This window comes from Archocentrus centrarchus, chromosome 14 (genome assembly GCF_007364275.1).
Source record: "Archocentrus centrarchus isolate MPI-CPG fArcCen1 chromosome 14, fArcCen1, whole genome shotgun sequence".
Classification (NCBI taxonomy): domain Eukaryota; kingdom Metazoa; phylum Chordata; class Actinopteri; order Cichliformes; family Cichlidae; genus Archocentrus; species Archocentrus centrarchus.
The window spans coordinates 2,019,210-2,043,447 of record NC_044359.1 but is presented as its reverse complement, the minus strand read 5'-3'; the positions used below and the strand labels follow the sequence as shown (position 1 = coordinate 2,043,447).

General features: G+C 44.9%; 2 protein-coding genes across 6 annotated transcripts in view; both read left to right on the top strand.

The window, feature by feature from the left end:
- The first annotated feature begins 335 nt into the window (after positions 1-335).
- ap4m1 (adaptor related protein complex 4 subunit mu 1) lies at positions 336-16,217 on the top strand. Its single transcript, XM_030747326.1, is given in 16 exon segments — positions 336-394; positions 635-720; positions 1,008-1,114; positions 1,219-1,315; positions 2,304-2,414; positions 3,595-3,672; positions 4,148-4,210; positions 4,422-4,488; positions 5,823-5,876; positions 7,866-7,883; positions 7,886-7,971; positions 8,542-8,633; positions 10,435-10,479; positions 11,278-11,328; positions 14,168-14,285; positions 15,883-16,217. Coding segments are annotated over 16 exon segments (1,323 nt in total). The 5' UTR covers position 336; the 3' UTR covers positions 16,075-16,217.
- A 5,130-nt stretch (positions 16,218-21,347) lies between these two features.
- LOC115791562 (arrestin red cell) overlaps positions 21,348-24,238 on the top strand; it is a 38,523-nt gene continuing 35,632 nt past the window's right edge. For 3 of the 5 annotated variants that reach the window (XR_004020960.1, XR_004020959.1, XM_030745673.1), the window contains exon 1: positions 21,348-21,553. Coding sequence is in view for 3 of the 5 variants with exons in the window: in XM_030745673.1 (XP_030601533.1) it covers positions 21,531-21,553 (23 nt within the window). In the remaining 2 variants the exon portion in view is untranslated. The remainder of the gene's footprint in view (positions 21,554-24,238) is intronic. The other 2 variants (XM_030745672.1, XM_030745674.1) reach the window with 2 other exon arrangements.

The window sequence follows — 24,238 nt, the reverse complement described above, 5'->3', positions numbered from 1 at the left end:
ATGACAAAGCCCCAAAGGTTTTATTGTCACCTCAAAGTCATGTCAGGTTGGCTATTTAGGCGAAGCTGAAGCTGGAATCACAGATCAAACTTTATTTTACTGCATGTTTATCAAAGTTAGCTGATCCACACAAACTAGTCTGAGAGTCCCGAGAAACACCGGATCAGTTATTGTTGCATTTCTTTACACGGACGCCTCAAATTTAGTCAGATACAGAGTTTGGTGCGTCTCCTGTCAGGCTCCTTTGGCTCAGAAATAATGAATATTTGGCCCTTTTGTTTGTAACGTGAATTCATAAATAAATATTATTTTGTGTTTTGTGTGTCTCACAGCAGGATGATCTCCCAGGTCTTCATCTTGTCCTCGAAGGGGGACCACCTCATCTACAAAGACTGTATCCTTCTGTTCCCACAGCAGGAAGCAGCTAAATGAAAGCGGTGTGGAGGAACAAAACGGCCCTTGCTCCTGATTGATTCTGTATTTATTCTTTGATTAGTTCCCCCATTTATTAGACATTTGTTATAAATATATTTTGGCAGTGTTGGTCTTCCATAAAAATGGCATCAGTCTGTTCCTCGGCTCGCTGCCTGTCTCTGTTTTCTGTGGAAACATCGACCTTGACCCGACCTGGCAGTCCGTGGAGAAGCTGGCAGCGACGTCGTTGGTATTTTCTATGAGAAGGTCACAGCGCTGACCGGAGACCAGCCTCCGGTCGTCATGGTAAATAAACAATGGCATCTTTAAATACCTGCTGATCAGTAACATCCAGAGCACACAGCAGCCATATGATTGGTCAGATAATTGTTTTAAAAAGGCTCCAACAGCACAAAGATGGTCCAGAGGTCCAGTTCAGGGACTGCAGTTAGCTCAAAAATATTCATTTTATGAGGATTTAAACCAACGATGAGCAGCAGATTTAAGATTTTAACATTTTGATTATAAATGACAGTAATTTTCTACTAACGTCTGTTAACCATCACAACTCTGCTGGACCTTTTCTCCTGCAGAATCACAGGGATCTTTACTTTGTCCACATCAGGCAGGGAGGACTGTATTGGGTCGCCACGACCACAGCCGACTCCTCGCCGTTCACCATCATCGAGTTTCTCAACAGGTATGAGGTCAGCTGTAAGCTGAGGATGTTAGCTGTGATCTCAGACAGTGTGAGGATCTGTAGAAGAGCAGCTGCTGATGTCACGGCTTCACTCTGTGTTGCAGGTTAGCAGCTCTGGTTAAAGATTACTGCGGCAGCTTGTCAGAGAAGTCGGTGCAGATGAACTTCGCCCTCATCTACGAACTACTGGACGAGGTCGTGGTGAGTCTCCACCCCTCTTGACTGCCGGTGGCGCTCTAGAGCAAAGTTCTAATGAGCAGTGGCTGTGCTAGAGACTGCTAAAGATGGACGTAGCCTCTGGGTCTGAAACAACCCATAAACCTGCATTCTTTCAAATAGCCAGCAGGGGGTGACTCCACTGGTCAGATTGTATAGAAGCCTGTGAGAAAATGAGCACTCGATCTATGACCTCATGGTCTCAGTCCCTGGTTTCAAGGCCTACTGAATATGACATGATTTTTATTTTGGAAATCATGGTCCATGCATGTTTCCTTCCCCTTATACAAAGTGGGGTCGTAGTAGCATTATTCTAAGACGTCCCCAGCAACACTCTCCAGTTCCTCTCGGTGGATCTGGAGGCCAGATGTCTCCAGGAAACCTCTTGGACCGCATTCAAAGGGAGACGACGTCCATCCTGCTCTGAATCAGTTGAACTGATTCTACAAGCAGCACAAGCTCATACCTGCTGCCAAACCCGGCCCATAAACGTGGCCTCAGATACAGACATTCAGAACCGCCCGAGCACATCCTGAGGGCCACCCGAGAGTAACGCCAAGAGAGCCACATCATTCAGATCACTCATCATTCTCACCACAGCTACACCTTTAGCTCTTTGAATACCACAAACAGTGTCACAGATAAAACCCAACTGGAGGCAGTTTAGATGAACTCTATCACTCAGTCTTCCAGTGAAGATTATTTACTGTGGAGTAATTAATAATCTTAGACTTCCCAGCATGTTTTCCACGAGCTTTTCTATGAGTAAAGACACATTATTCTGGCCTCCAGCTCCATCTCTGTTAGAAAGAAACAAGCATTTAGTCACATTTTCATTTGATGGACATCTGCTCATGTAAACAACCCCCTCTGTGTGTGTCTGTGTGTGTGTGTCTGTGTGTGTGTGTGTGTGTGTGTGTGTGTGTGTGTGTGTGTGTGTGTGTGTGTGTGTGTGTGTGTGTGTGTGTCTCAGGACTACGGTTACATCCAGACGACGTCCTCTGACGTCCTGAAGAACTTCATCCAGACTGAAGCCGTTTCCTCCAGGCCGTTCAGCTTGTTTGACCTCAGCAACGTGGGCCTGGTACAGTAGCACCGCCTGACTCCACCCTCTACTTTGTTTTCAGATGTTTTATATATATAACTTATATATAACTTCAAGGCAGAGGAGAGACGGGACGAGAGCAGGCGACCCACGTCCATCGGTCCTCTGGAGCTCTCGAGAGTCATTTATGTTTGTAGCAGCTTTCAGATGGTTCGAGGTTTTTTCCAGAGGCATCGAGAAATAAGCAGCTGCATAAGAACTGGATTCAGAGCCTGATGCACTAAAATATAATAAAAACTGTTTAAACGATGTTACTGTTTCAGCTGCAGAGAAAAACGATGACTCGAGAGTTTGGGCTGAAAAATGAATATCTGTCCTTTCAGTGATTTTATAAATTAGTAAAAGGATTATAATAATCTTTTTTGACAGATGGGTGGGTGCAACATGCTCCACCTTAATGGGAAGCCTGCAGTGGCACCACTGTGTGACCTCCTCAGATTGTTGTCTTGGTGCACACCTGAAGCTTTTTTGCTAAATACAGAAAATAAACTCCCACCTCCTCCCAGTGTTTTTTTTTCTGGGGCTCCCATTTTAAAATCCAGGGAACGCTGCTGTGCAGATGGTCCTCAGGTGAAATGTGTGATTGTGAAACCAGGAAGTAAAAATTCATTTTGTCCTGATTTGACCTGTTAGATTATCTGTGAGTAATGCCTGATTCAGACTGATGCGCTGGGTCTTTGCAGGGCCTGCGTACGGTACATCGTTACAGTGTGCGTGCGTGCGTGTGTGCGCGCGTGTGTGTGTGTGTGTGTGTGTGTGTGTGCACGCGCGTGTGTGTGTGTGTGTGTGTGTGTGTGTGCGCGCGTGTGTGCGTGTGTGTGTGTGTGTGTGTGTGTGTGTGATTAGGTCAGGAACAACGTGAGAGGATTTGGGGTGGATGCGGGTTGCAAAGCAGCAGGCAGATGCAAGAAATACAGTTTTCAGGCTGAAGCAGCTTGAATGCCCCGCCCACTTTAAGATTTCCAGCTTAGACGTGTAGAAGGGAATCAGCTAAAACCTTCTCTGGATTTTTTAACCTTATGCTGGCACAGAGCCGCAGCCTGGCTTTGATGAGTGTACGGTGGCTTTTATCTTTGGCTGAAAGTGTTCTGTTTGCAGTCAGCTGCCCGTCTGGATTCACGGTGTTGTTCACCGTTTTATTTCTTTGTTTCCGTCGTAGTTTGGAGCAGAGACGCAGCAGAGCAAAGTGGCTCCGAGCTCTGCGGCCACCCGGCCCATCCAGTCCAGCAGAGAGCAGGTAAACCCCGACACACCCGCGGGACGAAACACCTGAGCGTGAAGACGCCGACAGCGTCACCGAGTGGTGAAAAACACGCTGCTCTCATATCAAGTCTGTGGAGGATCTCTGGGCTCGTTTCCACAGAGCACAGTTTCCTCTGTCAGCAGCAAAGCTGAAGGCAGTCGTTATATTCAGTTTTATATTTAGGTTTTGTTTTTGCTGTAAAACATTTGATATTCTGTACAAACAGATGACCTGAGGAGTTTAAAGCTGAAGCTAAAACAGAAAAACCTGAAATCCTGTTTTAAATGGGAGTTGTTGTTGTTGTTCTCTGAGTTTGTAAAAGCTGAGCTGGATCAGGTTCATGGGAACTTGAGCCATTAAAACTCACACATTTCAGTAAATAGTCTGCTCCCAGACTGAACACTTCCTGGAAAAAAGTACTCGTGTCGCAGCTTCGGATCATCTGATCTGTCTTTGTCTGGTTTTCCAGGGAGGGAAGAGCGAGATATTCGTGGACGTGATTGAGAGGATGACGGTCGTCATCGGTTCCAACGTGAGTAAACGCAGCGTGACGGCAGCGGTCGCCCTGAAAACGGAAACAAGTCCTTGTCCTGAGTTTAGAACAGATGAGAACAGAACACTTTGTGGTGTCACAGTAGCAGAAATGTGGTTGTCCCAAAAACACTGAATTATAATTATTTGATAAAAACCTGTTGGGCTGGTTTGGGTTTCGCAGCTGTGCTGAACTCTGGTTTGTGCTGCAGGGAGTTCTGATGAAGGCGGACGTGGAGGGCGAGATCAGAGTGAAGTGCTACATGCCGAGCTGCTCAGGTGAGATACAGGTGGGGTCTGTGGAGGCGTCCCACAGGTGGACCTGAGGGTGCTGGAAGTGAAGGGGTTAGTGGGCCATCGTTTCCAATCAGATGCTCCCGTCCACCCAAATACACATCAGAAAACTTGGGTTTATTTTTCAAAGGAATATCAGTGATCAATACCACTGTGGCCTTATCGAGGACGCAGCGGGTGAAAGAAACTCGTCGTGTACTCGAAGCAGCCGCCTCACAGCGACAGAGATCACGCTCGCTGGTGTCTCTTTGGCTGTTCCTGCTGACTGATTGAGAGAGGCGCTGTTGTGTGTTGGGGTGGTAACATAACAGGAATAAGAAATATGAGTAATAGAGAGGCAGGTCTGGGCGGCCCGGCCCCAGATAAGCAGAAGGAAATGGATGGATGAATAATTAGTTTAACCCACTAATGTTTCAGGTACCAACAAACAGAGCGACTGGTTGTGCGTTTCCCAGTTGTTGCCCTCGTGAACAGCGGTGTGTGTCTGAAATGACACGTGTGTGTGAGCGTGTCCGTCCTTCAGTACCTGTAATGCAGGAGTTCTGACACCTGTCATTCAGGTTAATGATGTCACAGATGGTCCATGCAACAGCCAATCAGTGACCATCGGTGAAGCTTAAAAGACTGAAAATCTGAGTGTTGTTGTTATACTTCTGTCGGGTGTGTTTGCAGCTCTTTGTGTACTCAGGAGGATTTTTTCTGTTTCCTGTAAACACTTGTTGTTGTTGTTGTTGTTGTTGTGTTTCCTGTTACTATGTGAACAGACTGATGAGTCATAAAGTGTCTGATCTTCACTCTCAGCAACCATAAAAACATCACAAACACAGGGTTCAAACGCAGCACAACTGCAACAACAACAACAACACTAACTGAACATGGCCCGCCCCACGAGTGTGTTCTCATCTGCTGTATGAAGGCTGACGAGCTGCTGCAGGTTTAAATCTTTGCATTAATGGTTGTGATTGTTTCTGAAGCCTGACTTTAAAGTTGCAGCACGCACACTTTTAGGAGCGCTCCACGTGTCGCTTTATTTTCAGGCACACTCAGATTCCTACAACATCTCTGAACTTGTAAGATCAGCAGTTTGACTCTTCTGAGGATAATCAAGCTGATCGGGCACCTCAGGGTGAATCAGTATGTTTACAATACACAGGAATGTGTTCAAATATATTTAAAAATGGGATTTGTTCCTTTCCTGGTATCTGAAGTTGGAACGTGTTATCATCTTGTCCTGTTTGGTCTCAGCAGGTGTAGCAGGTACAGGTGTAGCAGGTACAGGTGTATCCATGCTGTCTCTAACCTGCTCTGCTCTTTAACAGAGATGCGAATCGGCCTGAACGAGGAGTTCAGCATCGGCAAGTCGCAGCTCAGAGGTAAAACACACAAACACAGTGCAGCTCATTGCTGTTGAGTCATCCAAAAATCTGTAAAAATACCAAACCTTTATGTATTTATTGAATGCAGTCATCACAGAGTGAACAGCACTGATAAAAACCACAGTGTGTGCTGAGCAGTGACTGAACAGGGCCCTCTGAAGAAGAATAGAACAGAATAGAATAACTTTATTGTCCACATCAGTGGACGATAAAGTTGTCTTCAGTTCACAAACTGATGATGATCATCAACACACATTCATACATATACATAAAACTTTAATAAACTTTTAAAACTCCTTATTCTTCAGTATTCTGATATCATTGGGCACAAATGATCCTTCCTGCACCTTTTTAACTAGCTCAGAATAAAGAGCGTTCTCAGTAACAGTGAACCGGGCGTTCCTGCAGACAGCTCGATGATGCAGTTTATTTAATCACTTTTCAGCTGTTCTAACGATCCGGTCCAATTTGTTGGTGAAGAAGAAGAAAGAACCAGAGACTGTACCACTGAAGGAGAGAACAATAGATAACAGTGTCTGTGTAAAAGTGGGATGAGGCATTTGACAGATAATATTTATATATGGAGAGTGGTTCTAATATGGAACCCTGAGGAGCTCCTTTAGAAAAGAGTGGGCACACTTCGAGCTGACAAGTAAAACCAAGGTAGAGCATTTCTGGATGAGTGTGTCCTCACAGGTCTGTGTGCAGTCCTGTAACTGCTAACCAGCTTGGTGTGCCCGCCATTCAGCAGCTTATCAAACCTCCTTCAGCAGCAATAAGCTGCACTGAAGGTTTCCTGCCTGATTTTATCAGTGTCTCACATCACACTGGGGGAGTTTTGGCCTCCTTCACAGCGTAGCTTCAGCTCAGTGAGGTTTGCAGCTTTCATTCATGCACAGCTCTCTGAAGGCCCATCCCCACAGCATTCAGCAGGCTGAGTCTGGACTCTGATTGGGCCGTTTCAGCACCTTCATTCTTGCTGCTGTGCTTGGATCATCGTCCTGTTGGTGACCCAGTTTGGCCCCAGCTTCAGCTGTGGGACAGACTCTGAATACTTTGGTCTACAGAGGAGTTCATGATCCACTCAAAACCTCCAAACCGTTTCTAATGGACGGACCCTCCCACAAATATCGGCCCTTTTTTTAATGCTGAAAGTGGGTCTGAGTGTTTCTGCACTGATTCAGACAAACTGTAATTTAAGTGACATGAACGGCTCATAAATCAAGTTATTTAATTTCTACTGTTAAATGTGACCGTAGACGTAGAGTGCAGAGCACATATTTGTGTTACACGTTTTAATAGTTGGTTTATTACTGATAAATGTTTGAATAATGTCCCGTGTGGATCATCTTATACTAACCATTAACCAGTTATGATTTATATGTGTGAGGCTGTTTATAATGAGTACACCTGCACACTGACTGCAGGACGCCGAGTTTGAGAGTTTGTCATGTTAAATACAAACATCACACCCACGTGTTGCTGTTCTGTGATCAGATGAAAGTTTGAGCCGTGCCTCATAAATATGCTTCATCCTGCCGGCTTTATTAAAAACAGCCTGACTTCATTTCCTCACAGATTTCATTTCCTGCTGCTGTTTGTGTCGTTGCATTTTACAGATAAGTGTGTCTTTATTTTGCTATTATTTGCCTGTTAATTTATTTCATGTTGAATTTAAAGGCTTAACGTCTGCACGTACTGCGCGGTGCTGGTTAAGAGTCGTCACCCTGTTTCAGGATGCAGCGTTCTGTTTTATTGGCGTTGTGATGGAAAATGATGGAGTGGATCTTTGCAGGGTTTCCAGAGCACTGTGGATCCAGAAGAATATCCAGATTCAAATTAGTCTGATGTTTTACAGAGAATATCAGGATGATGTTTCCCAGTTTATTATTATTATTTTTATGAAACTATGGTGCCTCATTGAGGCTGTGCAGGCTGCAGAATGAGAGGGGGGGGGGTCTGACCTGCTGTGTTTGCTCCTTTCAGGTTATGGCGCTGCCGTTCGGTCGATGAGTGCAGCTTCCACCAGGCGGTCCGACTGGACGAGTTCGACAGCCATCGGATCCTCCGCCTGTGTCCCAGCCAGGGAGAGGTGATCCCGCTGCCTTTGGGTTGTTGCTGCTCTGATTTCAAACTCTGCTTGAACCACCTGGTTCCAGAAAAGCAGTGAAACTAACTCAGAGACGCCTTTTTGTCCAAAATGAGACCTTCCATTGTTAAAAGCTGCACCACGCTGGGCTCAAAGCTGGAGCCACCGAGTCACAGTAACTAATGTTGATTTGTCCACCGTAAATGACACCACTGTCACCCGTGTAGGGCTACTTTCTGTCTAAAGAACACTTTGGCATGTGCAGGGGTCAGGTGCTGAACCACCAGCCATTAGTGGACCTGCTGCACCACCATAGCCACAGCTGCCCCTTATATCTAAATATAGGGGAACACTTTCCTGATGAGTTTATGGTCTAAGTTGGTGGTTTCAGTCTTACTAATAAAACATGATGTTCATTATGGAAATTATGGTCCCGACAGAGTCACAGAGAACCGTGATTCAGGGCTCGGTTTGGTTTCTGTCTGCTCGAACTCTGAGTTTAACTGTGTGTATTGATCATCAGTGATTGGTCCTCTGTTATTGACTGCCCTTCTTGATCTCCTCTCGTCACAGCAAACGGTGATGCAGTACCAGCTGAGCGACGACCTGCCGTCAGTGCTGCCCTTCCGTCTCTTCCCGACCATTGAGAGAGACAACGGAGGAAGGTACACAAGCCACATCTTTGTTGTTCTTCAGTTTAAATCAGCAACGTTTGGGGTTTAAAAAACCTGCAGTTCCTCTGCAGTCCACCGGAGGCTCCAGCAGTCCCTGTAGACTCCCACGTTAAAATGTGGCGCGGCCTCTTTGACTGACAGGTGTTTGGCGACACAGACGGCGGTAGCTGATGCACTCACCCAGAACTATTTGAGTCCATAAAATGATCATTATAAAACCAGTAAGTTCAATCAGTGCCTAAAGAACAAATATCAGTAACAGAGAGAAACAGTAAAAAAGAGAAACAACATAAAAAACAGTAAAACATGAAAGAGGTCTTTACACAAAGGTCAGATTTATCACACATCCCTCACTCAGTGCCTGATGGCTGAAACTACTGGGAGGAGATGTCCAATTTAAAGGTGGATCCTACACTGTGGACAGACAGTATAAGCAGGCCGTGTTGCTGCACCTCACGCAGGTGAAGTTTGAATGAGCTCTGATGGTCCCTCTCAGGTATAACCACCTCATTCTTCATCTGTGTGCTCTGCAGGCTTCCCTGAGCTGAGATTTCAGTGCTCAGACTGACATTTAACACACACAAAAGGAAAACTCTGCTGGAAAACAGGAAGCAGGCTGCTTCAGCAGTTTTCAGCCCACACCCTGTTAGCATGCTTTCTTCCATCGTTTCCTGCTGCTTTAGTGCCGCTGAGGTTCTATTCTTGTAGCTGCAGCCATCAGCTTTATGATCCCCGTAACAGCTGCACCCCCAGTGAGAGAGCTGAGACCTGTGAGCACACTTCATCCACAGTTACACTTCAGACTCAGCCTGATTAAAATCTGAGGTTTCCCCTCTCATGATCTGTTTTTATGGATAATGTCTGTTCTTAGCAAAACCTACAGAGACTCAGACTGTACATAAAAGACAGAAAACCTCAAACGCCAGAAACCACCGCTATGTTTTTTTTTTGGAGCAAGAAGCGACCATATCTGGATAAGAGGGTGGACTGCTAAGCTGTCAGCTAATGGTCCTAGGATTTCACTCACCCAAACTGGAGCTCCGCCTCCTTGGAGGCTCTGTTAGTCCAATGAAGCCACAGCAGCCATATGATTGGTCAGATATTTGCATTAAAAATGCTCCAAAAGGCTTCAGCAGCACAAACATAATCCAGTTCAGGGACTCCAGTTAGCTGAGGTGAAGCCTAGCAGACAGCTAGCAGCTACAGCCGCCTGTGTCATCATCCACCTGTCAGTCAAAGAGGCCACGCCCCCAATAAGGCAAACTTTAATCCTTAATCCAGGTCATAACAGGTGCTATGAAGGGGAAATTAGCTACAGGGACCAAAGCAGTTTCTGTATCAGCCGTAAACACGTTTATTCTGCTGTGAAATTTTAACATGGGAGTCTGTGGGCCCTGACTCACTGTGGAGCCTCTAGTGGACATGAGAGGAACTGCAGCAGAGGAATTTGGGTCCTGAGGTCAGGAGCATTTATTCAATTATTAATTTAACTTGAAATTGAAACATTGATTAAATGAATATGAATAATTTCAGCTTAAATTCTATTTTTTGGACACATTTAGCAGCCTAACTCACTCATTCAGTTCTTTCACTGTAAACCAAAATGCTGACCTGTCAGAGTAAAAACACATCAGAGAGTTTGTATGTAATCTATAAAAACTGGAGCACCTCACTGATTTTATTTTCCATCTTGTAGGTGAAGCTCTTTGTGACTTTGAACAGTTCTGTGTAAATAAAGTTGGTTGAATGGTTTTTCTGAGGCATTTGAAGCTGGTGTTTCTTCTCTCTGCAGGCTCCTGATGTACATGAAGCTTCGCTGCGATCTGCCACCAAAGAGGTCTGTTTGTATTCCAGCCATCAAGTATTTTTACAAGCTGTCAATAAAAGAAAAAGCTTCAGATGTTGGAAGCAGCAGACGGGCTCGGATGAGGCTGTTTGCAGGTGCAGCAGGTGTGTTTGAATAATTCACGTCCTCCATGCTGGAAATGGCCCGAGCTGCAGCCTGTCAGCTGCTGCTTTAAAGGGCCAACACCAATTTAACAAAAGATGTTCATCCTGAGTGTAACAGGAAACAGTGAGCGGGGCTCTGAGGGAAAATGCAGTCCAGAGGCATGATGGGAAGTGTTTTTGGAGTTTGATGAATGAGAATAACTGAGCTGTTAGCAGTGATTTTACTGCTTCTGGTTTTACTCTCTGACTTCTTTCTGTTCATCCTTTGTCTGCTGCTGCCGTCTCCTCCTCCTGTTCTCATCTGCATCCAGACAGAATAAGATAAAGAAGGATTATTCTGATCTGTGAATCATGCAGAGGACTGGGGAAAAACGAGCATCAAACCTGCTTACTGTATTACTGTAAATCTGGTTGAATAATCCTGAATACTTTGATACAATATCTTCAAAAATATTGACATTTGATGTTGCTTTAAACCCAGTTAACATCACAGGCATGGATTTTAGACGAACAAAGTGAGGATCACGTAAATGTTGAATCTGAATCATGAGTACAGTTTGTGTGGTTGAAGTCGAGGTGTTACTGCAGCACCCGAGCAAAGGGCTGAGCAGAGAGCACTCGTGATAATAACAGGCTGAGGATTAGGCTGATCAAGTTGATGATGATGATGTCATTGTTTTCACAGTGCTGCCATCAACGTGTGCGCCACCATCCCCGTTCCCAAAGGCTCTGTGAGGTGAGGCGCTGCCATTCAAACCAGCTGCTGCTTCTCATGCAAATCAGTCTGTATGTAAAAAGAAAAGAAAACGCAGCATCAGCCTGTTGCTGTGGTTCCATTTGAATGTGACTCAGGTGTTGTTCTTCTGTGCATCACTGACGCACCTGTCTGAACAGGAAGCTTCGGTCCAGACAGGAGTTGCTCGTCTCTGTGGGGAAATCACACTTGAAGGCTGTGTCTGTTCTCAGAAATGTTTTAAATGGGAAACAACATCAGCAAAGTAGGAGGAAGCGGCTCTTATTTGTTAAGTAAAGTCATGGAAATTAAGGTCAGTGATGTGTGGAGGACCATGAGCCTCAGCTTTTACTGCTGCAGCAGCTTTAGACTCGTTAGAGATGAAAACACCTCTGCTGACTGACGCGGGGCAACACAGCGTTGATGGGGTTGTGTTGCTTTAGGTTCTCACAATATGTGAAAGACAACCCAGTAAATCAATGAAAAACACATCAGGTTATTTAAAAGCCTCTCAAACACACCACAGCAGGACATCCATCCAACATCCGTCCAAGGGTGGAGGACACCAACAGGGCCTACACCCGGTCTGATGATAAGTCGGGCGTATATTGGTGTTCTGATTGTGTGTTCATATCACATGTTTCACCTAATGTTAGTCGCTGGAGTGAATTCGGGCAGTTGGTGAAGTCGGAGTAGAGCTTCTAGCTAGAATCAGGTGGTGGTACCATACAGGACTGGTCAAAGGTTTCAGAACAGCCCAGTTCTTCCAGTTTTTTATTGTCAAGTCCAATAAACAGCTTATAATGGTACAAAGGTAAAAAAAAAAAAAAAAAAGGTAAGGTTACCAAAACTGAATGTCGATTTCAGAATGATACCAAAGGCCTTTGAGAAAGTGAAAAACTGGGGGAAACTGACAGGAAGCGGTCTGGCAGACCCAACGTTACAACAAAATCAGAAGACAGCTCGTGTGATGGGCGGCTCACAGGACTGTGCTCGTAATAAGCAAGTCTGAGTTTCAGCTGCACAGACTTCGTGTTTCAGGGTTGGCAGGTCGAGCATTGCTAAGATGTCAGAAAAAGGCTTTCCTGGGCCTCAAACACCACCATTGGACTACTGAAGACTGGAGGAAGGTCAAAATTTTAAATCTTGGGTTCGTCACACAGGATTTCTGTACGTTGTCGAGCAGGCGAAACGATGGTTCCTCAGTGTGTGACATCAGCTGTCAAACATGGAGGAGGAAGCGTGATGTCTGGAGCTGGTTTCCTGGATCCAGGATTGGTGACTTGTACAGAGGCACCCTGAACCAAAACGGCTACCACAGCATTGTGCAGCACCACGCAGTACCCACTGGTATGCACCTAGTTGGTCAGAGGTTCATCCTACTGCAAGATAATGACCCAAAACACGAGTCCAAGCTATGCCAGAACTACCTTAGGAAAAAAGAACAAGATAGTAAGCTTGGAAAAGACGAAGTAGCCACAGTCTCCAGACTTAAACCCCATCGAGCTGGTTTGGGATGAACTAGACAGAAGAGTGAAAGCAAAGCAACCTACAAGTGCCTCACATTTATGGGAATGTCTGGAACAGAGTTGGGAAGAACTTTCTGAAGAATATTTGGTTTCCACTGTAGGAGGAGTGTGTTCAGCTGTTACTCCTGCCAGAGGAGGCTGCTCCGATCAGTCAGAAGTTTACATTTTGGTTTATAAATAGATTCCATGATTTCTTTTTTGACTTTATTTGTTCGATCCCTTTATTTAAACTGCTCAAATTTCAATAAAAAACTAGAAAACTTGGGATACTGTAAAACTTTTGAGCGATAGTCTTTCACAACTTGGCAGGAAGTCGGTCCCTTTTCTCGGAGCCTCTGGTAGCTTACAAACAGTGACGGTAAGCTTGTCCTGGTCATCTGTGCGAGAATCTCAGCTTTCGTGACTCAGCGTGAAGATATTTTTGCCCAAATTGATTATTTTCAACTTGAACACACAAATTCATCTCTATTTGCATCACCCAGAAAAAATTAAATTACATTGATGTATTTTTTATTTATTTATTTTTTTGGCAAGAGTGTCCTGGACTGTTGTTTTGTTGGCAGGAGAAACCGGAGCTCCACACAGAAGAGTCCGGCTGTGAGGCATAAGGGGGTCCTGGGTGCTGCGTGGATTTGAATCAGTTTGCACCAATCGTGACACATTAAAACTTTGCTTAGTGTTTAATGTAAACACACCATAAATCTAACCTAATAGTCCAGGCCAGAGCCCCCCATTTTTGACACAAACTTTGAGAGAAATCTCTCAAAGTTTGGACTAAATTCTGAAAAACAATGCTAATCTAATCTTTCCCCAACCAGAGAATCTCCAGAGGGCTTTGAGCAATAAAGAAAGTCCCATCTGCGGCCTAACTTTACATTTATTGCGTAAACTGTTGCAGAGATCTGCGTGTGATTGACCAGCATTGTATCCTTCCTCTTGATGTAAGTTGTTTTGCAGCAGAAGTTGCACCAGGTTAGACACACTTCCGTCAGAATGAATGAAGAGAGGAGGTGATGGCGGCGTAAATGGGCTGTGAAAGCTCATGTTGAAGCAGCAGCTCTCCGTTCATTATGTTTTGGATGGAGCGGTGTTGTGGAAAATGACGGTTACGTCAGCTGAAAGCTGCCGTCAGGATTATCTATCAAATCATGTCTGAAAGCTTCGCTGCCTCGCCACTTCACGCCTGAGATTATCTCCCTAACACCAGCCAGGTGACCTGTGAACTCCTTCAGGGGTCATCTGTTGTTTGCAGCAGGTTGGCGTGTTGTCAGGTGTGAATGAAATTGCTCAGGTTGTTTGTTCTGTTTGCTCAGTTTGTCGCAGGAGCTGAGCAGCCCGGATCAGAGTGCCGAGCTGAAGCCTCAGAGCAGGGCCGTCGTCTGGCAGATCCCTCGCTTCGCCGGAGGGACGCAGCTCTCAGCCCTGTTCAAGGTGACCACATGTGACATGTGAGGGGGGAATATTGGTAAAACACAGAGGATTTTTTTCATACAAATGATAAAATGTATTGACTCTTTTGATCATTGGGTCAAAATGTAATTTTTCTAACACATAAATGTAATTAAAGATGGTTGATGGTGGCTGCCGTCCAGAGCTGGTGACTGACAGTGAATATCCAGCAGTGGGATTTTAAATTACACATTCTTCATTTTCTGACTCATTTTTGAACCTGAACTCATCTTGAAAATGCAAATAATTATTTTCACTGGCTTCTAGATCAAAAAGGCCACATTTTATTCTACTTCCCAAAGCAAAGAGTCTGTTATATGTCCAAAGTAAAAAACAAAACAACTCTCATTTACTTTGGTTTTTCTTAAAGTGAAGTCAATTTCATCCATAAAATGCTGTCACTCTGCTCTGCTGTTCGTGCTGATTGGTCTTTTAACGATTTAGGAAAGGACACCCGCCTCCAAGTGATAGTTACACACTGAGGTTAGGAGAGGTGAAATGGTCACGTGATGCCACAAATCAAAATGGAGGATGCTGTAAGCGGCTCGTGGTGCTGTGATGTCCCTAATACTCAGAGAAAGGCATTTTTGTACAGTTTACAAATGGTCTCAATTCGTCATATTAAAAATGACCTTTTGGTCTGCAGCTCCATAGAGCCCCAAGCAGTGCTCAGAGAGACTGCAGAAAAACTCAAGAGCTCCATCTCAGACTCTGCAGGCCTCAGTTAGCATGTTAAAGGTTAAAGATTATGACAGCTCAGTTAGAAAAAGACTGAACAAGTATGGCTTGTTTGGAAGGGTCACAGGAGAAAGCCTCTTCTCTCTAAAAAGGTCATGGAGCAGAGCTTAGGTTTGCAAACTACAAGACGTCTGGAACAATGTCCTTTAGACGGACGAGACCAAAGTGCCACATTTGGAGGAGGCCAAACTCATCGTATCAGCACAAAACAATGAGCTGAAGCAACATGTGAAGAAGAGTGGGCCAAAATTCCCCCACAGTGATGTGAAACACTGATAAAGCCAGGCAGGAAACCATCACTGCAACTTATTGCTGCTAAAGGAGGTTCTACACGCTACTGAATTATGGGGTGGGCTCAGTCCTGTGGATAACTTTGTGTGTGTGTGCATCAAATTAATCAGGACCACACTAGTCAGAAAATTTAACATCAATGTGACAATAAGTTCTTTTACTTTCACCTCTGTCCTATTGGCTAAGGCCCCGTTCACACAGGCCTAAAGACTGGTCGACAACCTCCTGGCAACCACAAGTTGCTGGAAAAAACTATGAATTCCCTGACCAGTTGGTGAGTGGATGTGCAAAGTTGCCGGCAGTTTCTAGGTGATATTGGTCACAAAGAGGTATACGGTGCCACACTGAAAACCTCCTTCTGATCGCTTTGGTCGCTAGCAGATTGCAGTGGTTGCCTGTAATTTGCATGAAAGATGCCAACTTATCTACAACCACTCGCCCATAGAAGCAAAGTAAAGATGCATCACAGAGTTCTAGGTTGAACATACATTGATTTATAAACTAACAATGATGACCCCCCCCCCTTCCCTTTTTGTGGACCTGTTTTCAGCTGGAGGTGCCCAGCCTCAGCTCGGCTTCCATGTTGGAGGTCGGTCCGGTTGGGCTGAGCTTCGAGCTGCCGAAGATCACTGCCACGGGGCTGCAGATCCGCTTCCTGCGCCTGTCACCTATCCAGCCCGGCCCATCGCAGCGCTGGGTCCGATACGTCACCCACTCGGACTCCTACACAATCAGGATCTGAACCTTTGGATTATCTGAGCAATTACAGCCTTAAATTCCACAGTGAATCAGCGAGATGATGAGTTCACTGACTGCTGGAGACGAGACACATGAAATAATGTATATGTGATTCTACTGTTTGTAAATTAAAGTCAGGCTGTTTCATCCCATTGTGACTCTGGTGATTTTATGCAGTGTTGACATAAACTGACTGAATATCAGAGAAGAGGAAGCTTGAAAAACTCTGGTGAGAAGATTCTTTGTGCTGATTCAGTTAAATCATTTCTGTCTAGCTTTAATTTAACCTTCTTGAAGGCACACAAAGTTCAAATTACAGTTGACCTTTAGGACACTGTCTAGGTGTCTGAGCAACATGTGTGGATGGATGAGGATGGAGCATGTGAAGACTCTTTTCTGATGTGTGAGGCAGCAGGAAGGACAAAAATCCTTGAAGTGAGCGGTCACACTGTTGATCTGACGAGGGTTTCCAGCCCTGCTCTTCCTGTTTGGCTCTGTCGAAGGGCTTGCAGCTGAAGACAGAACAGCTGAATTTACTTTTCTAACATGTAACTCCTGCCTGCCTGTTACAGATCCATTCTGGCCTTTATAAATAATTCCTGATTTTAAGTTTTGTGTTCTTTTTAATAAAATTTTACACTAATCAGTTCGCACAGCTTTCACTTGTGTCAGAACTGCTGTCTTGCAGGTCAGGTTTGGTGATGTTCTACCAACTTTACAAGCTGGAAATCTGCCTTTGGGGCCTTTCCAATTGTAGTACAGAAATACTACCTATTGGTTCCAAATGAACCAGAACAGTGGAGGAAAAACTAGGCTTAGCTTTCTTTCCTTGAGGACCTGACCAAGGCTGACCCTCCAGGGTTGATGACCAACAGGCCTGATGGAGGAGAAATAATCTGTGTCCACAGGTAAATGGTGAACAGCCCTGTGTATACAACTGGTTTAATCAGACATAAAAAACAGGATAGCTCCACAGCTTTCGTTTAGTTGAGGGTCAGCGCAGCTGTCTTCGATTTCATGGTCATGGCTGCTTGTTTGTTCATGGGGGCATTCCAGCTGAAGCTCAGGGAACACAGTTAGTTCAACATCTGCTCCATCAGCAGCACTTGGCATTGGGTTTCATTTTTCAACAGCTGATAGTCTCGAAGACTCTGCAGAGGTCAATGACATAGAGAAGAGATGACCAGCATTTTTGGATTTCTCCAGCGTCTGCGAAGACTGAAACACTGATGAATTTTGGAGAGGGTAATAGCAGAACTTTCGGGAACTGAGTTTCTGAGGATCAAACGGGTCCAAACCTTTGTCTCAAATCTGTGCAAAAACTGTAGTCTCACGTCCACAGAGAGAAGGTGGACAGCAAAGAAAGATTGTTATAGCTAGAGTGACATCGCCCATTGGTTTGAGACGTCTGGTTTTGAGTTGTTTTTTGAGCGGGTGACAATCTTTGCAGCCGTGCCCCCCACATTTCTGACTTTTGTCTCTGATGCCCTGGTGTTGTTTTACTCTGTCTTATATCTTTGTTGTGCTGGGTGCATAACATTGCACTTCTGTAGGACCAAAATCCATTGTCTGTCCACAGCTATCGCACCCTGGTGGCCATTGGAAAAAAATGCATGTTTGTATTGGCTTCTCTTTTCAGATCTGGAAGCTACGTCCATCTTTTGTACTGTCTGGTACACAGGTCTGTGTTGATGGCTGGAGCAGCCATCTTGATTTTGAAGGGGAGGTTACTCCAAATTTCCAAGTTGGAAATCCAACTTTTGGGGCTGGTTCCGATTTCCCAAGAACCTGAAAATCCTGACATCCCAGATCAAAGAGAACCAGCTGTTAGTTCTAGATGAATCGAGTGCCGTGTCTTTATCTAGTGCTAGTCCTCACGTTCCAACAAGGAAGATCTGATCCAAACTTCATGTTTTGCAGAAACTTGCAAGATGGACCTTTTGGAAGTGGAAGCTGTTAGCACGTGTAGGCAGCACAAGGGCTACCTTTGATTGAGCCCCCCCCACCCCCTCTGTCTCGTGTTCACGTGGAGGGTCCGCTACATGGAGTGCCATTCCAACCCAATTAGTGTTAAGTGTGTTATGAAGCCCTCCAGAATGGAGTGAGTGTGTGGCGATGCATGCTCTCTGACTCCACTCCTCTCAAGTTCAGTGCCTGATCAGAAAACAAACCTCCTGATAGGAGCAGTGTGCTGTTATTCCACACGGACCCACTCAGTAATTAATAACTTTCAGCAAAATACAAAAATATATTTTTATTGGTAGCGTATCTAAGGACACGATTTATGAGGTAATGCAATTACTACAAATAACTGCAATTATGTTTTCCCAGAAGAAGTGAATGGGGTTTTCCCATTGCTCATGCCATGAAGAATTTATGTAGCCTCAAGGCCTTTTGAGCAATTAGTTTATCAGATACATTAAAGTTTCCAGGAAGAATATAAAGTGAGAGAATAAGTTACAAACCAGCTTAGACTGAAATTATGTAGCCTTACAGGTCAAACTTTAACTGACATCAGCATAAAACTCACCCAGTGTACCAACACGACTAACAGTTTCACTAAAGCTGCAGGCTTGAATATGCTACTGAGGTATCTTTTCATTAAATCTAAGGTTTGTACAGAGGGGGATTCTGGGAGCCACCCAGCTCACATTCAGTGATTCTGGATATACTTTTGATAAGTCAATGAATTAAGTAAATAGCATAAACAGATTCAGTCCATCTGAATGCAGCGTTTTCATCACTCATCCAGGTGAGTTCCTCTCAGCTGAGACAGAAGAAGCCACCTGGATGGGTGATGGAACCATACTGTTGCATCCTTACCTGGATTATTGAGCATCATCAAGACCATGTGTATGTGTATTTAGGAAAAAATGTTCTAAATGTGATACTTTAACAAATTCCTATGCAAAAAGCTTCAGAGCGTAGCTGGGAATAAAAATGGAAACTGTAGAGAATGTGAGTAAAGTTCGGAGTATTATAATATAATAATAATAATAGGCCATTAAAGGTGACCTACTCATTTTCAGTTCCATATTTTTACACTTGGATTCTCCTGGAGCCGCTTTGCATGATTCATAGTCCAAAATAGTCCTTGTTTATCTCATACTGGGCCCTGACTTCATCCTGGCCCTAAATTTCTTGTAACTGGTCAACTTCTGGAAGCCTGCTGAGGGGCAGCACTGAAGTAAGCAGTTTTAGACCCTTTTGATGTTCTTCTAATTGGCTGCCCCTCAAACAGAAGATTTGAACAGCAGGTGGGTGGAGCTTCTGTGCCTCAAATGACCATATTAGGATAATCACCTCTCTGCAACATCACACCGATCTAAGAGTAGAAAAGAATAGTGTGAACTGAGTGTTTAAAGTGGTCTGATGTCTGATTTTGGCTCACAGGAATTACTTGACCATCCCAGCTGAAACTTGGTCTTCCAATGCTACTGATCACTAATATCATAAATTAGGTACATAAAAGTTTGAAACTGCATGTATGAAGCTGCCAAACTGAGATAAGTGGTCTGTCCGGAACAAGATAACACCATCTAATCTGTAACATGAGCTGCAGCAGACCCGAAGCCAATGACAAACTCAGAACAGACCACAGAGATAAAGAACCTTCGTATCATGCAAATATCTACACGCAACTTTCAAATTACAGCCAGCAAAATGAATGAGAAATTGGCCATTTTTCAGTGACTGCATAATAACATAAGTAAATCTTTGATTTATTTAATGTTCACTGCTGATGCATAAAAAGTATTCCTTCTTGTAATAATAAACTTCCAAAATGTTTTTTTAACAATGTGTTTTTTTTTTAAATTAGGGTTAAGGTTAGTCTGAGACTTAAAGTGCTGAGAAAAATAACTCAAAACTGACAAAAGAACTCGAAATTTCAAGTTATTAAGTAGAAATTTTGAGATAAAAGCAGGAAATTGTGACATGGATGAAACCTTTTTTTGTCTCAGTGGTGGAAACGAGCTTCTCCTGACTGTGGCCTCTGGATGAAGGCTGAACATCGTCACTGTGACTCCTTTGGTTTGTGGGCGTTGGGTTTTAAAGCCTGAAGCCATGTAGGTTTGTTGGTCCAGAGGTCCAGTTCAGGGCCTCAAATCAGCTCCAGCCTCCTGTGTCACCATCATAAACATGAGCAGACCTTAAACCTGCATTCTCTCTGAAGGCCACCAGATGGATGCAAAAAAAAAAACCAACCAAAACTTCCGGTCCTATAGAAGCTTCTTGTGTGATGTCATCGCCACATTGATGGAGCGTTGTCACCATATTGAATGTGATACAACCTCCAGTAGGGAGGGAAAGTATGTACTCCCTGATTAGCTGCAGAGTGGTTCCTGCAGGCTGTCGGCACACTGCACCAAAAACCTTGCGGTTGCTTTGGTTGCTAGCAGATTCTCTCGGTCGCCTGGAAAACGCTGATTTGTGGGCAAACACTTGCTAACTGCTCACAGTGGTGAAACTGGAAAAAGTTGATGGTGCCTTTTTGAAACACGGCTGCAGTGCTGAGGCACAACTTTTGCTTTGAATGTGAATGCTCTCATTTCCATTTGTGTCACAATTTTCACAACTTCAGTACCGCTCATGCAGAGTAGCTGGCAAGTGTTTGCAGACAAGTTGGTTTGTTCCACACAAACTACGGGTGACTGCAGCAACCGAAGCAATCGCAACAAGGTTTCTGCCCACCGGTCAGGGTGACTGTCAGACTGGTCTCTGGGAATGTGTGACTGGGGTCTTATTCACTTGATCCTACACTGACGCTTCCAGGACAAATTAAAGTCACGTGGTTAGTGGTCATGCGATTGCAAAACCTCAGTAGAAGGCTATAGGAGAATATATCTTTCTCAGGACAGTTTCTTCTGAGTTTGGGGGCGTTTGGGGCTCATTTTTGGGGCACACTGAATATAAAATTCTCTGTTTTGTAGATTTTGGTCATACTATGTTTCAGAATCTGTGATTCCCCAGTTTCTGTAGACCTCCGTAATGTGGAGAGCCCCTGAGGGAACCTGAAGCCTTGTTGGTAATCCGGCCCTGGGTTGCGGTGAACCTTAAACATTCAAACTGTTCAACATGAATCATCTTCTGCTCTTTCAGTTTTAATCCCTGCTGCACCACAGCGCACACACAGGTGCAGGAATCCTTCATGTCAGACCTTGAAACCGGCCGTAAAGCCTCAGTCAGCCTTTAAAGCAGCTGGATTTCATCGCTGCTGTTTTAATTTCGCAGAGGGAGAAGAGCGCACACACGCGCAGAGAGGGGAGGGGGAGAGCCGCTGCCTTTGCGGAAGCCAGCAGAGCAGCCGAGGCGGCGCTAAATCAAATTACCATACTAACTAGTTATCTGTGCGCCGATGTGAGGACAGCACCCTGAAGAAAAGCCTCTCTTAAAAGTCAAGACACCTCCGAGTCCGGCCTCATTTTGTTGGGATCTTCCTGCCGTCCGCCTGCAGAGGAGATGGGGGACAAGGCGGGCACCAGGTAGGACTGCTAGGCTACGAACGGCTAGCTGCTGGTTAGCAGCGGTTCTCACGCACTTCGCTAGCAGCCGCGCTAGTGGCCCAGGCGGAGGAGTTTCTGCTCGCGGCTCGTGCAGCAGAGATTTACCCGCTTACTTGGCGAGACCCGAACCGGTGACCACCGAGCGAGTCCTCTGGTTCTGGTTTGGAGCTCTCAAAGCGACCATCTAGTTCGCATGAGGCGAAGTTAGCACAGTAGGGTGGGGTTAGCTAGCCGCGACTCCAGCGGACGGGACGGCGCTCCAGCGTCCGCTCGGAAATCTGTCAATTTCAGCGCCCCGCTAATGCCACCGTTTGATTGAAAAGCACAACAAAAATGACAAACCGTTAACACTCACTGCTTAATCCAGCAGGAACCTAATAAACGGCACCACATTAGTCTTATTTTACATTACATTTAGGTGTTTTAGAGAGGAATTCCCACGGTGATCGTCCAGCAAAATACCGCTGTAACGTTAGTGGGCGGTATCGACATGTAACGTGAAAATCTGCACTTTAACTCGAGATTTTGATGAATTAAGCAGATGATTCTTGTTTAACGCAGTTCCGATGTTAGCAGCAAGCTTTAACAGTTCCTGAAGCATGTAGGGGTTTGTATATTTCTGTTAACTAAGGGCGAAATGTTAAAACGAAGTCTTTTTGAATGGAACTTGGTGACGGAGGGCTATGTGGGTTAGCTCAGCAGCAGCTCGGCTTGTTTGGGCTCAGGCCAGTGAGCAGGAAACGCATTTTGGAGAGCGTGAAGCTTTCATTAGAGATTTTTGAGAGTTGTGGTTCGTGTTTTGGGCCTTTCTACACGGACCGTGGAGCACATCGACACAAAGTGATTGTGGTTGGATGCGCCCCCCCACCTCCGTCCCCCTTTTGTGTGTTTACACCCCCAGTTAATTGGGTTAGCACTGCTGTGGCTCAGCTTTCCTGCCCGTGTTTTCGCCTTTATTCTTAATTCTGCAGATTCCGATTAGCAGAGGAGACCCAGAGGGCTTAACTGCAGTTATACCCCACACAGAAATAAGTCTAATGATCCGCAGACTGCCTCGTTGTAATGTGATGGGTACACACAGCCTTTTAAAGTCAGTTGCGCCTTTTTCTGTACTGCACATATAAGCTGATGAAAATGAGGTTAAAGTGCGTCTGCTTCGGGCTGTTTACGTCCACATCCTGCGTGTTTCTGCTCCCTGAGATGAAGGTTTGAACAGAGCACAGCTTACATGCACACGGATGCTTTCTGTACTCTTTCTGTTCAAGCTTTTTCCTCTAAAATGATGAACATCACTCATGTTTTTGGTGTTTGTTTTTTCTAACCAGGGGGTTGCCAGTCATCCCAGCCCATTCCACTTGCAGCTTAGCTTTCCTGCCCTGTTACTTCCTGTTAGGAAGCAGGTGGAAAACTGGGAGGAGAGGAAACGGGCAGGAGGAAAGACAAACGTCATAGCTGTTGAAGAAACAGTATTATTGGCATTAATGCTTTAGCTGCTGTTACCAGATTATACATTCAAGCTGCTTCTGTGGCACTTTGCTGGTGACGACTGTTTGCAAAACACCAGCCGGCAGTGGAAAGTTTTTCTCTCTTTGACCTTTCACCTTTTGTGCCGACAGCCGTGAAGCTCTTCTTGTATGAACAGATTAGTAAGTGTTGCTGCGAGGTGCAGTGATGAACCCAGCTAGAACTGCAGGACTCGGATAGATGAACGATAAATCGTGTCTTGGTATTTTTAGGCAGATTATACGGGCTGTACGTCTTTTATGACACACAAAAGTGCCTCTTTTTCAGAGGTAACCGCTCAGGAAGCGTAAAATCGTTGTCCATCTGTCTCTCTGCTGTTTCCTAGATAAACCGTTTTGGATCTAAAGCAACACGGAGTTTGCACATCTCAAAGAGTCCGGCTCAGAGACGCCTTTCTGCCACGGAAGTGAAGCCGTTACTCGTTACCAGACTGCATCACACAAACGGCACTTTACTATCACAAAACACACAAGTTGCTTGTTTGCAGCTTTATCAGCTGGTTGGTTAGTTGTGTTGTTGTGTGGCCTTGGTGTTTATAATGATTTAGTCATGTCGGAAATGGTGTGTTGCATGAAACAGGAACTCGTGTTTTCTGTCTTATAAAAGTTGCTGTTTGTCTAAGTGGACTCTGGTGGCTCTCAGTGGTTTCCACAGACCAGCAGATGATAACAGCTTCGTCCCTGGTTCTCATGTTTAACACGTAAACGTCCCGTTTACTGCTCAAACTTCTACTTGTTGTTTTTCTTAAATTCCAGTTATTTAAACTTCAGGTTATCATAATTCAAACTTCTAGTCATTATTATTCAGATGGCTAGTTGTTTCCGATTAAACACGATGGCCCTCTGCACGAGCTTTGAGAGATTAAAGTGCAGAGGGAAAGTGTTTGTGTGTGTGTGCGCGCTCTGTATGCAAACGCAAGCAAATCATTTCTGTTTGCAACAAAAAGCAAATGTGGTGTGTTATTTTTAACTGGCAGCAAACAGTGATGCACTTCCTGTTCTTATACTGCCATTAATTCGAAGGAAAAAGAGCAGGTGTGACACCTCGGCCCTGATGCTGCACGCTTCGGACTGACGGCACTGAGTTCCTGCACAGAAACACGAGGCTGAGGTGGTGTTAAATCAGTCTTTGTAAAGGGAC